The sequence below is a fragment of the Piliocolobus tephrosceles genome, chromosome 6 (genome assembly GCF_002776525.5).
Source record: "Piliocolobus tephrosceles isolate RC106 chromosome 6, ASM277652v3, whole genome shotgun sequence".
NCBI classification, from domain to species: Eukaryota; Metazoa; Chordata; class Mammalia; order Primates; family Cercopithecidae; genus Piliocolobus; species Piliocolobus tephrosceles.
In genome coordinates this window covers 37560756-37575351 of record NC_045439.1, presented here as the reverse complement: position 1 = coordinate 37575351, position 14596 = coordinate 37560756, and the positions used below count along the sequence as shown (strand labels likewise).

At 53.1% G+C, this 14596-nt stretch overlaps 1 protein-coding gene across 1 annotated transcript in view; it reads right to left on the bottom strand.

The window, feature by feature from the left end:
• Positions 1–12601, bottom strand: part of ACTN1 (actinin alpha 1) — a 105503-nt gene extending 92902 nt beyond the window's left edge. Inside the window, exon 1 of the mRNA XM_023182613.1 lies at positions 11922–12601. Within this exon, the coding sequence (XP_023038381.1) occupies positions 11922–12026 (105 nt within the window). The 5' untranslated portion in view covers positions 12027–12601. The remainder of the gene's footprint in view (positions 1–11921) is intronic.
• Positions 12602–14596: the final 1995 nt, after the last annotated feature.

The following is a 14596-nucleotide window of genomic DNA, read 5'->3' as shown; positions in this document are numbered from 1 at the left end:
GCGTCGGGTACAGGTCCCCCAGCCAGGCACCTTTGGGTGCTACTGTGGCCTCTTTGGCTGTGCCAAGGAGCCTCAATGAGGGGGTGGCACATGGGCCCACTATATAACTGAGCCCCCAATGTGGTATTCCTTAAAAAAACTACATACAATGAACCTCTAAATATAAGAAAAGAAAGAGAGGAAAGAGAAAAAGAAAGCTACAAAGCAAAGCTTCATTTGGAGCTGAAGTTGGGAAAATATGCAGATTTCTAATAAGAGGCCTCAGGGCTTCATGCATGCAAAGACACCTTCATGCAGCCCCAGCCACCAGTATCCGAAATGAAGGACAGGAAACCAGGGGTCTGGCCCCATTTCCCTGCCTCCAGGAAAACACAATTCATAAGCCACCTCCTGCATCTCCCAGCTCCCAGGGCCGAGTCTGGAAAAGCACTTTGGGTTCCTGGAAAGAAAGGCCCTTACAAAATATCGGGAACTGACTGGAAAGCGCCATTATCTATTATCTGGAGGATGTCTGCGGTGTTTAAAAAGGAGCCACTCCTCTGCCAAGGTCAAGGACGTGGCCAAAAACAACAGAGGGGCTTCTTGGAGCCAGAGAGACACATGCAGCCAAACGCTGACAGACACCCCATGCTCACAGACCCGACAGACACAAGTGTCAAGACAGAGGGCTTCAGTGGAGGCTGCCCTCCTTTTCCTGGACCAAGCCCTCATATTGGGGGTGTCGAGACTTGACTCAGAAGAATTAAAAGCTCCTCTTCCCTATCCCCAAACCACAGGCTGTCATGCATTGGACATCTCCACATCAGACATAAGGAGAAAAGATAGAGTCTGATTTTAACAATCCTCTCCCACCCACATGCGAGGCTTAGTGCTTCTTCCAGCCTGGAAAGCCAAGTTCCATTAGGGGACCGGCCTAAAGGAGCCCACCCACCTTGAAGTTGCCTCCCCTCCTGTCATTTCACCTACAGATGATTTGAAAATAGAGCTCAGATGCTGTCTCACTCCCATCAATTATAATCAGCTTTGCAGATGGCTTTTAAAAAATAAATCTTCAGGCCCATAAAAATGCTCCCCTACAAGCCCTGGCCTGGCCTCAAATCACAGGCCTTGTGACCACGCTCCCAACCAGCTCCACCATCACCCACCACCAAGACACAGGAAAAACAAGGTAACGGGGAGGAGCCTCCCTTCCCCCAGCCAGCTGCTCTTCCACCTCGAGGTGAACATTTGGGGCCTCTGATTTAGGCCTGGAAAGTTCAAAGCTGGGGGTCAGGAAATGGCACTGCCCCCGACTTGGTGCTGTTCTCTGACCTGGCACAAAAACTCCCCAGCCCTGCAGTGCCAAAAGCCAACCTAAGTCCCCCACTCCCTCATCAATTTTCTAAATCGTCTCAAGGCTTAAACAAGAACCTGAAACGTTACAGGTTTCACATGCACAGACTTTTAAAATCAAAATAAACCTGAGCCTCAGCTGCCTGGTTCAAAGCCTGTTTGGTTCCCGTGGTGACCACAAAGGAAGAGACTCTCTAAAGGGAAGGACAGACAGAACAGGTGAAACTGAAGGAACCAAAACAAGAGAGAAGGGAAGGGTGGTGCTGAATCTTAAAGCAGGGGAAGCTAGCTCCCAAAAGCTGGGGTCAGCACCAGAAGCGGCCACCAGGAACGTGGGATTGGGGAGGCCTCCAAGTTCAGGGGACTTTAGCCTATTCCTGACAGTTACTGCCTCAACCGAAAAACACAGAGAAATACAACTTGCATCCTTCACTACCTTTAAAACCAAGAAAAGTACCTTCACTGAGGCCTATGTCCATCCCCTTAAACCTCACACACCCTCCTGTCAAAGACCTGGATTGAAAACCAACTCTACTTCCAGGCTACAGAAAGCCGGGTAAAGTCGCTTAACCTTTCTGAGCCTTACTTTCCCTGCATGTAAAATGGGGATAAGACCTCACAAGTTTGTTCACCATGATTATTGGAGAGAAAGCCACACATGGAAGCATAAATGTTAAAAATGTGCCAGTGAGTTGTTCTCTTATTTCAATTTTATATAAGCCTTGCCTCCCAATTCAAACATAAACTCCTAATAGCAAAGAGTGTGTCTGTACTTCTGGTTAAGAGCCGAGTTCAGAGGTCAATCTGCCTAATCTTGGGCGAGTTACTTAACCTCTCTGGGCTTCCATTTCCCTGTCTGCACCAAGAAAACTAACAGTCCCTTCCCCAAAGAGTTGTTTGACAGGTGGAGGTAATCCAAACCATTCAGCCTTTAATCAGTGTGAACTATTAGGCTTTGTGCTTATTTGGAAAACCAAGACATTGTTAATAAATACTGGCTGGCTGGTTGGTTGGTTGATATAAAACAGGTAACACACCTTTCCAGCCTTCCCTCATCTTCTCTTCCCTCCCCAGGAGGTGGTCAGTGTTTACATTTACCTCCGAGTACCTTGGGCTTGTGAAATGTTTTGAACCAAAATGAATGGTTCCCTTTAAGGGTGAAGGGTAGCAGCACCTTCATTTCCAGGCCTCTCTCACTGTGTGCCTGTGAGCATGTTGTCCTCTATCTCGAAGCTCAGGATCTTCATCTATGAAGTGTCATCATCCCACATATCTTACAAGGCTGTTGTCAACATTAAATGCAGCCACTGACATACGTGTCTGACATACACTTCATGTGCAAGAAGGGTTTCCCTAGGTGCCCCAGCCCTGACCTGTGGGTGACAGGCCTAGGGAAGACTCCACTCCCTCTTAATGGAGAACAGATCCCCACCCCTGCTGTAGCCAAGGACCAAGGAGGCAGTTTCCAGGGGAACAGCATCCTCTGCAATGTATGCCCGATTTCCATCCTCGGCTGCCTTTTATTCTCCTCCCACCTCTGTAGTGGGCCAGGTCACCTTTCCCCATGATTGCTAGGCAACCTCCAAGAGTGGTACAGCTGCCTCCTTTGGGGGGCAGCCTGACCCTGCCCTCCCCTTCCCCTGCCTACAACCCTAAGGAAAGCTGCCTCACGTGGACTCCCACCCTGCCAACCCTGGGGAGAGCACATGGAGAGAAGCAATCCCAGGCCAACAGGGTTTATAGACAGAGATTGGGAAGGAATTTTCCCCTTGGACTGAGACTTGGAAAATGAAGGCCACCCTCTCCCCCCCCCCCCCCCCCCAGTCTTCTGTTTGCCTGTGCATATCTATGATCTATTCTGGTCAGTTTCCAAGGAAAGAGCCACATCCCGCTTTCTACAAAAGCTCCCGCCCTTGTCTTCCTCTTCCAGGCTCCTCTCACTCATCATGAACCTGGACCCCGGCTCTAAACACTGGGCACGACAGAGGAGGGGACACACACACGAGGGAAGAGGGACAAGGATGGCAGAGGCCATCAGAAATCCTGTGAATGCCTGTTTACCTCTGGAGGTGGGATGACAAGCAATTGTCATTTTCTTCTTTATATTCGTTAATAATTTCTTAGGTTTTTAAAAATTGAGATAAAATTCCATGGCATAAAAGTCACCATTTTAAAACGTACAATCCAGTGGTTTCAGGTATATTTGTGAGGCTGTGAAACCACCACTACTATCCAATTCCAGAACATTTCCACCACCAGGGTTTTGCTTGTATATATTTGTCTTGGGCTAAGTGTTCTACCCACACAAGCATTTGTTGTATAAGCAGCAGAGCAAAGTTGAGAAGAAGTGCAAATGCTGGAGCCCGACTGCCTGGCTTCAGATCCCAGCTCCACCACTTGCTGGTTGTGTGGGCCTGGAGGAGTTCTGCAGCTTCTCCGAGCCAGCTCTCTCATCTGCAAAATGGGATAACAGGAGGATCTATCTCATAGGGTTAGATGCGCTCATGCATATAGAGTCCTTAGGACAGCTGCTGATAATTACCATGTGCTCAAAAAGGGGAGCCACTAGAATTATTATGAGAAAAGGAATTTTGTTAACTTCATGGCAGAATGGTGCATGCAGAAGGGACCAGTTGGGGTCATGAATGTTGCCACACACAGCTTTGGGGCCTGCTCATCACTAGACCAGACTCACCATGCCCAGATAACCAGACTCACCTGCCAGATAACCCCCTGGGATGACATGAAAGGAGGGAAAGCAAGAAAGGCAGGGAAGGGAGAGCCTGAGCAACCCTCTCCATGCGTTTCCCCCCATCTGCTGAGAAGGATGGATTCCTGGGAGCCTGGACTTGATGCCCAGCCTGGGGATAGGTGGGAAACAGGTATGGTTTGGCTGTGTTCCCACCCAAACCTCATCTTCAATTGTAGCTCCCATAATCCCCATGTGTCACAGGAGGGACCTGGTGGGAGGTAATTGAATCACGGGGGTGGTTACCCACATGCTGTTCTCATGATAGTGAGTTCTCACAAGATACAATGGTTTTATAAGGGGCTTTTCCCCACCTTCGCTCTGCACTTCTCCATCCTGCAGCCATGTGAAGAAGGACATGTTTGCTTCCCCTTCCGCCATGATTTTAAATTTTCTGAGGCCTCCACAGCCATGCTGAACTGTGAGTCAATGAAACCTCTTTGCTTTATAAATTACCCAGTCTTGGGTATGTCTTTTTTTTTTTTTTTTTGAGACAGAGTCTCACTTTGTCACCCAGGCTGGAGTGCAGTGGCCGGATCTCAGCTCACTGCAAGCTCCGCCTCCCGGGTTCACGCCATTCTCCTGCCTCAGCCTCCCAAGTGGCTGGGATTACAGGCGCCCGCCACCTCGCCCGGCTAGTTTTTTGTATTTTTTAGTAGAGACAGGGTTTCACCGTGTTAGCCAGGATGGTCTCGATCTCCTGACCTCGTGATCCGCCCGTCTCGGCCTCCCAAAGTGCTGGGATTACAGTCTTGAGCCACCGCGCCTGGCCGGGTATGTCTTTATTAGAAGCGTGAGAATGGATGAATACAGAAACCTTGGTCATGCATGAAGAAGGAAGAAGGAGGGTTTCCAGGGTGGCTCTGAGCCCTGGTTTACTATGTCTCCTGTCCCCACCACTCCTAAGGCTCCTTGCCTCAGTCAGAGCCAGGTTTGGCCAAACAGTACTTAGGAGGCCACCTGCACTGGCACCACGGGAGATGGAGCCAGAACCCTGGGCTAAACTGAATCATGAGTGCAGTGGGGGCTGACCCATCTGCCAGAACTAAGGAAGCAGGCTCAGCGGGTTTCCTCTGCCCCGGCCTCTCTGCCGTGACCTCTCCGGGGAGGTGCAGACTAGAACTGCCCAAACCAACACAGTTGACAGGTTCCAGGACCCCACCAGTGTCCATGGTGAGTAACTCAGCCCAACCCACAGGCCCCTCTTGCAGAGACATGGCCTACCAACACCTCTCTGTGTACTCTAAAGAGGGCATAAAAGCAGGGCTGGTGGAGAAGGTGCGCTTTGGCTCCATACCAAGTCCAGGAAAACCATAGGTGGGTTACACATGGAGGCAGCTCAGGTGGGATTAACTGGCTGGGATGATCCCAACAGTATCTGTACAGAGGTGTGGCCTTGAGAGTCTGGTCTGTGACCTGTCCAGAAGGCCTGGCCACCTCTCGCAGAAAGGTGAGAGGTCAGCTCTGAGAGGGGCAAAACAAATGGAAAAGAACAATGAAGCTAGGCATAGTGGCTCACGCCTATAATCCCAGCACTTTGGGAGGCTGAGGCAGGAGGACGACTGGGGGCCAAGAGTTCAAGATCAGCCTGGGCAACATAGCGAAACCCCCATCTCTATAAAACACAAATTTAAAACTATAATAGAAGAATGATAAGGGAGAGTAATGGGAGGGGGTGTTCCCCAGCAAGGATAGTCACTGTTGCTCTGCTCTGCCCTTTCAGGCATCTCCCCTCTCCCCACCTCTGTTCTACATCACACACATACACACTCACATACGCATGCACACATACATGCAGCTGAAATGCCAGAGAAAGGTAAGGCTCCCAGCAGAACCGCCTTCCTTTGAGATGCAGATCCTATTCCACAAGCTCCTGCCAATGGCCATTATTGGCAGAGCCTGTTGCAATTCTGCATCTTTTTCTGGTTCCCTATCTACCTAAACCATCATTTCCACACTCCACACAGCAAGCAGAGCATCTGATACCTAACAGGGGTTTAATGAACATCTACTGATTGCCTCCATGAGGAGGAACCATCCATATTCTCACCCTATTAAGGGCTGGGCTCTTTCCCAGAGACCCGCCATAGCACATCTGTGACTAGGCCACATCTCAGGCTCCGGCTGCCCCACCCTGGCTCCAGGCCCCCAGGTCTTGCATGACAAGTCTTTGAGCCAGACTGATGGTTTATGGCCCCAGCCAGGTGCCCAGCCCCAGGCCTTCCTCGAGCAGAGGAAAAAGGGTGTCCAAGTCCAACACAGCCTGCAGAGCCTGCAGCACCTCCCCAGAAGTCAGACTGAAGGGAGGGAGGTTCCTCCTCTTCCTCTTGAGAAGGTGGTAGCCATGCATCTTACAGGAGCTGCTAGCCTCATTCTCCTCCAAACCAAACTCCAGTGTCCGGCGACTTCAGCAGCCCCTTGGAGTACCACCATTTCTCAAAACTGGAAAATCTGGTTCTCACGGCTCACCAGGCCTCCTCACACCTGCCTGTCTTACCGCAGCCTGGGTGGCAGCCAGAAGCAGCCCCCACCTGCCTGGTCTGAGGCCAGCTGGCCTCTGCAGCCCTATTCCCCAGTCCACCTCTCCTCAGGCTTTGTCAATCACTTCGCCAACCAATGAGGCAAGGTTTGGAGAAGGAGACACATCAGATGCTCAGATAAAGCAGGGCTGGGTTCACTGCTGGGAGGGATGGGTGGGGCCCAAAGAATGCCTCAGCCCGGGCCGGGGGCGATGGCTCATGCCTGTAATCCCAGCACTTTGGGAGTCTGAGGCTGGCGGATCATGAGGTCAGGAGATCAAGACCAGCCTGGCCAACATGGAGAAACCCTATCTCTACTAAAAATACAAAAATTAGCCAGGTGTGGTAGTGCGTGCCTGTAATCCCAGCTACTGGGGGGCTGAGGCCAGGGAATTGCTTGAACCTGGGAGATGGAGGTAGCACCTGGGCAACAAAGCGAGACTCCGTCTCAAAAAAAAAAAAAAAAAAAAAAAAGAGGAATGCCTCAGCCTGAAGACATCCAGAGTTAAATCACTTACAAGGAATTCCTGCCGTGTGGCCATTTTCCTTATATAAGCTGACACGGTGGGGTTGTTTGTTTGTTTTTTAAGTACTTTAACATCCACCCTTCATCCCCATACCCAGGGAGTACGGTAGGCAAGGAAGGCTACCTTATTCCACAGGTGAAGAGATTGAGCAATCACAGAGGTTAAGGTCAGACGTCAAGGACAACGCAACTCCTGTACACCCCTAAACAACCTTGGCTCCTGCAAAGATGGGTTTATATACTATGGCTTATCTCAAAGCCTATTGGGTAAAGACCATAGAAATTCTGGTTCCTCCAAATAACATTTACGGAGCACTCACTATATGCTAGGTGCTGTGCTAAATCCCAACATACATTGCTTCATTTAAACCTCCACACAACTCTATCAGGCAAGAACTATTATTATCCCCATTTCCCCATTGATATCATCAGGCACACAGCAGGTAAGCTGACTTGCCAAGATCTCAACAGTCAACAGGGGCACCAAGATTTGGACTCAGGGTGCACCCAGCACACATTTATCTGCAGAGTCTGGGACAGCCCCAGGATAGGTGGTTATCTGAACATAAAGCATTTCATTGCCTTCCCCACCCCCAAGCCTGAAGTTGGGAGCCACGCATGATGCCATTTATTCCATTTTTCAGAGACAGTCCTAGATCAGGCCACCTACAGCAGGCCTGCCCCTGTGCTCAGCACTAGGAATTCAGCAGAGAACAGGACAGGCTGGGTCCCTGCCTCTACAGACACTGCATGGGGCGAAGCTGGAAGGAGTGCAGAACAGGGAGGGGCCCAAGAATGGGGAGGACAGCCAGTCCTCTCCTCTTTCTGGTTTTATTTCTACAAGGCATCACCCTGGTTTTGGATGTCCCATCTCTCCCCAGGTAAACTCTTTTACAGCAGATCCTCCTCTCTCTGTAGTCCTCCACCTTGACTGGTGGCCTTGGCTAGCTCCTGCAACAGCCTAGCTGTCCAGAAGGAAGTGCAAACAACATGTCCCCTCTTCCTGTGACCTATCCTCACCTGTCTGCTGAATGGGGATGTGGGCCTTATTCACAACCACTTCTTTTCACCTGCCAACACTGCCTCTCTGTTTCAACATCCATTAGCTCAACAAGTATTGATTAAGTTCCTACCTGTAAAAGGCCGCAGGCTGGCACCTGTAGAAACACACATGAAACCAGAATCTCCAGGACTTGAGAAGGAAGAGAGAAAATAAAATTTAACAGCAGAAGCTACCATTTACATATCTGTTCTCATCAAGCCAGCAAGGTGGGTATTAGCTCTTTTTTATAAGTGGGGAATTGGAGACTCAGAGAGGAACTTGCCCAAGGTCACAAGCCTGAAAATAATAGAGCCAGGATCCTACTCCAAGTTGATGCTCTCTCCAGCTTGACCTACACTGGGTACACACATACACCTAAGAACATGACCAAATTACATAAGGGAGAAAACCGGGGGCCGCAGTCACCCTGCAAATAACAGCAACTCCTAGGAAAAGCAACTTCAGAGCCCAGCCTCAAAGACCAGGAAGATTATGAAAGCTGGGAAAGGAGAGGAGTGCCTCTAATCCACGTGCTCTATCTGGAAGATAACTGCATTTTGTGTCTGGAGGCATGGCGACCAGCCCATGAACTCCGCACCGAAGCATTCTTTGAAAGAGGGACAAGCCTCGGCCAAGCCAGTGCAGCTTCTTGAGTCATGCCTCCTGCCTGCACAGACTTCTCCCTGCATCCACATCAGGCCATACTTTCACCAAGGAAGCATTTCTCAATGCGTCATTTAACCTGATTCCCCAGAAGAGTCCTGAGGGCTCCGTGGGCAGAAATGCATCCCATTTACAGAGGAGGAAACCTAATGAAAGTGCCACAAGAACGGGAGCTTGGTCTGTCTTGCTCAGTGCCCCATCCCTAATACCTGGAACTGTGTCTGGCCCAGAATGAGTGCTCACAAAGTATTTGCTGAATGATCTAATAATAAAAGCTCAATGAAACGGAAAGACTTGCCCAAAGTCTCACAAATCGCCATGGCTACACCAAAGCTAAAAAGAGGGCCTTCTGCCTTCTACCGGGTGACCTTTGTATCCCTTTACACTGTGTCCTCCTCTTCCCCTCCTCACACTCATTCCCTGCCTCCTCTGGAACCATCAGCCTCTGTCCACTTGTGGACTCTGGTCCCACACAAACCCTGCCTGCCAGTCAGTACAAAGAGTGTCAAAAGCAACACGTTTACCTTAAGTCTTATCCCTCACCTGTAATACTACCTGCTGAGAACCTTAATATCAACCTGCTGAGAACTAGGCAGGCCAGAAATTCTGCACACTAAGGCCCACGAAAGATAATCTAGAGAATTAACAAGAAACAAAAAAAAGGTGGATCTGAATCTTCCGAGTCAGGCCCAGAGCTCCTTCTGTGTGGCCCCTCCATCAACCCCGCCCAAAGCACGTGTCCGCTCTCCTGGTTCCGAGATGCTCTGGCTCTGGCTGCCAGGCCCAGCTTTCCTGCCTCCCTTGCCAAGGAGGGACAAGTGAGGGGAAGCTGCCAGTCCCAAATATGGCTGCACCCCAGTCCCACCAAACACCAGTCTGGACTTGGAGCTAGTTACTTCCCCTCTCTGGCCCTGGTTTCCTCATCTTTGTGCGTGCCTGGCACATATCAGCAAATGCCAGCTCTTGGCACTGTTGAGTTTGCCTCCAGGATAACCCAATTTCCCAGACCACCTCTTCCTACCTGGCTGCCCAAAGGCCTGGGGGCACACCCACTGCCACCTAGGTCACAGCCCTGGGAATCTATATTCTTCTCCCCAACTGCGTTTAATATATTCATTCATTCAGAAATATTAAATATTATGTTCAGGCCGGTGTTCAGTGTCTGTCCCCCAGGAACTTGGTCTCACAGTCCTTTTCGTGGGCAGTTCCTGGGGCCTAGTTCCTGGGCAGCTCTGTTACTCCTGCCCCTCCTAGGCACAAAGCAGGTGCTCCCTAAGCAGGGATTTCTCTTTTGCTTCTAAACCTCAAGGAAGACCCCAATCCACCATCCTAACCTCACTTCTAATTTAAAATCCATTCGCAAGAAGGCTTCACCCTGAAATTATTAAAGAGCCTTCTGTGTGGTGCCCCATAGGGATCTCCAAATTACCCACTCACTTTTCAGTTCCACCCACAGCACCCATGGTCCCAGGAAATTAGCCAAGTGAGTGGGGGACCGTCTGCAGCTCCCCCAGTCCTCAGCTCTTACTAGGAAGATGACAGGAAGAGGGGGAGTTTAAACGCAACTGGCACATTACAAAGAAGTCAGTTCGAAGTCAGGGGACCTTTCCATGTCCGATTAGATGACCGATGTCGCTGTATAGGGCCCAGCCCTGCATATGCCTTGGGCACCGTGGCCCAGGTCGTCCTGCTTTGAGGAATCCCATTGTGTGTGTTTTAGATTACCTCTGCCTGTCTGATGAAGTGAGTAAAAGGGCTCCGTTTCAGGGCCTAGGATTCCTGAGTGAGCTAATACAGGATGCCTTTGGCTGAAAAAAAAAACTTCAGTCGGCTCTATAAACTACCCCCCTTTTAAGTTTAAAAAAGGGAATGAATGTTACCATTTTTGGACATGAGCGTTCTCCCTCAAGCCCAGCCCTAACCGCACTATCCAAAGGGACGCGCCATCCTGTCCCCCCCACCCCAAACCCCATTCCCACATCAGCCGGGGGGGGGGGGGGAGGGTATGAAACGGGGAGGGACCGGATGGAAGCGGGCAGCCAGGAGGAGGGGGAGGGAAAGGGGTATTCAGGGTACGTGGCCGCCTGGGGGCACGGGCTCACCGCGCAGGCAGGAAGCAGCGGCAGGGTTGAGGCGCCCTCCCCCAACCACCAAGAGTGGTTTCTGACCTCTTCCTGCCACTGGCCACTGTGCCCGGGTCCCATCGCCAGCTCCGAGCCCAGATCCCATGGCGGGGCGCGCACCCGGCACACCGCGCCTGCCTGGGAAGCAGTTCCGTGGCTAAGTAGGGATCCCCAGTGACTGGCCCCAAATATCCCCTAAGACAGACCCTCGTTCTGGAGCCCCTCAACTCGAACCGAGCTGCCCACCTTTCCCGGGGGTCGGAGGGGCAGGACGTAGACGCAAGCCCATGTGGGTCTTACAGCTTCCAACCCACTGAGTTAAGCAATAAAACGGTCTGCAGTCCTGACCCCGCCTCCAACAGGCCCGCGGGGGAGCCAGCGTACGCCCCCCAGTTTTCTCGGCCCCAGACGCACTCCAGCTAGTCCCTCTTTAGGCAGATCTGGAGGCGGCCGCCGATCTCTCCGGTGCTCTCCCCTCGGCCTGGGAGGCCGCAGGGTCCTGGGCGGCCCGCCGCTCAGGTTGAACCCAAGGCGGCCCAGGAAGCGGCGCTGCCACCGCACGCCATATGGAGAGGTGGCCGGGGCGGAAGAAAAGGGAAAATCGATCCGGGGCAAGCAGCCCAGAGCCGGGGTCTCAGCCCCAGCCTGAGGAGCACCGCCCCCGCGCACAGCCCACGCGGGGATGGTTGCAGCAGCCGCAGGGTGGCCTGGACCACGGACCCCCAAGGAGACCTGCCCGCCGGCGGCGCCACCTCCCCGCGGTCCGGCCCAGCGTTCGCGGGCTCCGGGGCAGGGGCGCTCCCGCTTCCGCCAGGCGCCTGTAACCCAACACCCCACCTCGCAGCGGCCGCGCCGCCCCCGCCCCCTCCCGTGCGCGCCCGGAACCGGTTCAGAGCCCGGATCCTAGAGCCCGGCGGGCAGAGCTGGTCGGGGCTGGGGGCTGCGGTGGGCGGGGGCAGCTGCTAACCTTTCTCTGCTGCTTCTCCCAGGCCGGGTCCAGGAGCAGGTCCCGGTCCCAGTCCTCTTCTGGCTGCATGTAATCGTTGGTTTGCTGAGAATCATAATGGTCCATGATGGTGCGCGCGTGCTAGGGGCTGGATTTCTTCCTCCACCTTCTCTCTGAGCAACGGCGGCTGCCCTGGCGTGGGGAGGGAGTAGGGCTGGGCTGGGCTGGCGGGGCCGGGCTCGCTCCCCTGCGCCCGGTTCCGCCGCGGCGCTGCTGGCGAAGGCTGCTACTGGCGGCGAGAGCGGCGGCTGAGCTCGCGGACTGCCTGCCTCTGGGCGGGCGCTTGGACCTAATCTCCACGCACACTGAGCTAGGCGGACACACTTGCGCTGCGGGAGCCGAGGCGGGCGGGGGCGGGGGGAAGGGGCAGAGCCCTCCCGAGGCTCTCCATTGGCCAGGCCGAGTTGCCCAAACTTCCCCCCATCGCCTCTCATTGGGAATTCCTGGCATCCGTCAGCCAGGCTGCGGCGTATATAGGTGGACCGGGCGGCCCCCTCCCAGCGCGCACACCCCCGCCCACTCCCGCGGTGCCCATTCCCCCACGGTTCATGTGACGCCAGCTTAAGCTGAACGGGACCGAAGCCGGGAGACGCCTCCCCGAGCGGGGGGACTGAGTGGCAGGGCGCTCGGGAGCCCCAGGAGCCGCCAGGATTGGACCCGTTCCCCGCCACCGTTATTGCGCTCCCACGCGCGCTCCAAATCCCAGGGTGGGAGGGGGCTGGAGAAGGGACGCGAGGAAACCCGAAGAGCATGCATTTTTTATTTTCCAGGGAACCTTGGTCTGGACAGGTCGGCACCCTAGGAAAGGGGGCGGGGTGGGGCAATGGAAAGGAATTTCTTGGGAATTTCAAGGCTCCACCGCCCTCCGCCGGGCCCGCCCCACCCCACCCCACCCCACCCTACAAGGCGCGACCCGGCTGATCCCTGCCCTGCAGAAGCCCGGTTTCTCCCCAGCGAACTGCTCTCAGGGGCTACCGAGCATTCCCGCCTCGCCGCAGGAACCCTTTCAGCTCGCCCTCGGGCTCTGGGGACCGCTCCACAGAGGGGCCTCCCGGAATTCCCTGCCGGTCTCCGCGGGGACACTTGGCTGGCTGCTGCGGCCAAAACTACCTTCGCGTGGCGGGGTCCTCCCTCCCCCTCACAGACACCCCGACATTCCCCCAAAACTGGAAGGGACGGCCCCAAGTGATCTAGGTAGATCTACTCCGTGCCCCCTCCCACATACACACACCTGACAGATGGGGAAACTGAGGCTCAAAGAGTCGAGCGCGGAAAGAGCTTCTGGACTCCACAGGCCAATCCTGTAACCTTATGCCTGACAAACAAAACCTTATTGTCATTGGAGGAGGACGGAGGGCGCGAGTGACTAAACAGCTCTAACTTCTGCTTGCCACCTGCCAGGACTCCTTTCCCTGCGCTTGGTAAGAGCAGAGTATAAAAGCGCTAATGCCCGGGAAGGAGCAGGCCTCGCGTTCTGGCAGCCTTCTCTATGGGCTCCCGGGTCGGAAGAACAGTAGCAAATAAACCTCTCCTACGTTATGCACTGTATTGTGAACAACAGCTGTGCCAGTCTTCCACCCCAGCACCCAGCACACAGTAGAGCTTAATTTATGGATTTGAGGCTGGCGGCGGTGGCAGTGGCTCATGCCTGTAATCCCCGCACTTTGAAAGGCTGAGCCGGGCAGATCGCTTGAGCCCAGGAGTTTGAGACCAGCCTGGCCAACATGGCAAAACTCCATCCTTACTAAAAATACAAAAATTAGCCGGGCATAGTAGTACGCGTCTGTAGTCCCAGCTACTTGGGAAGCTGAGGCGGGAGAATCGCTTGAGCATGGGAGGTCGAGGTTGCAGTGAGGTGCATTTCACCACTGCACTCCAGCCTGGGTGACAAAACAAGATGGTCTCAAAATATATACATACATATATGCATTTGGCCCTTTATATCCACAGGCTTCAGAACCTACAGATACCCGGGCTGACTGTGAGGGACTGGAGCATCCTCAGATTTTGGTATCCATGGGGATACTGAAACCAATACCCTGCCAATACCAAGGGAGGACTGTATTTGTAGAATGAATGGCTGCATCAACTGCAAAAATTTAAATTTAAATTTAGAAATGCAAATATGTCAATTCAGAGGTGAATGAAGGAGCTAGATGAAGAAGTTCACTGACAGGAAGGGCCCTGAATTATGGGCTGGATTTTGTCCTCTACCTTCTCTCCAGGCTGATGGTGGATACCCTGAAAGGCCACCCATGGAAAAGGTGAAGAAAGTGCCCCCTGGTTCTCAGAAGCCGCTGCTGCTGTTGTAAGCAGATATCAGGTGGTGTCGCTGGCTGCATCATTCGTCAACCACACACATTCATATGAGTGTTACCCTTCAGCACTGTGCCTTCCAAAAGCCCCTGGCTAAGGAAACGCTGCTTCTGAGCCACAGAGACAGCTGATTTATGGACTATTTTATCACCACTTCTAAACTGTGGCTCTAAACCTAACACAGAGGGTAATGGTAGTGCTGTATCCATTCATTCACTCAATAAATATTTGCTGAGCACCATCTGCGTATCAGGGAATGTACTAGATGGTATGTGTCTTGTTTTTCTAAGACCACCAGAGTGGGCACAAAAGAACCAGCG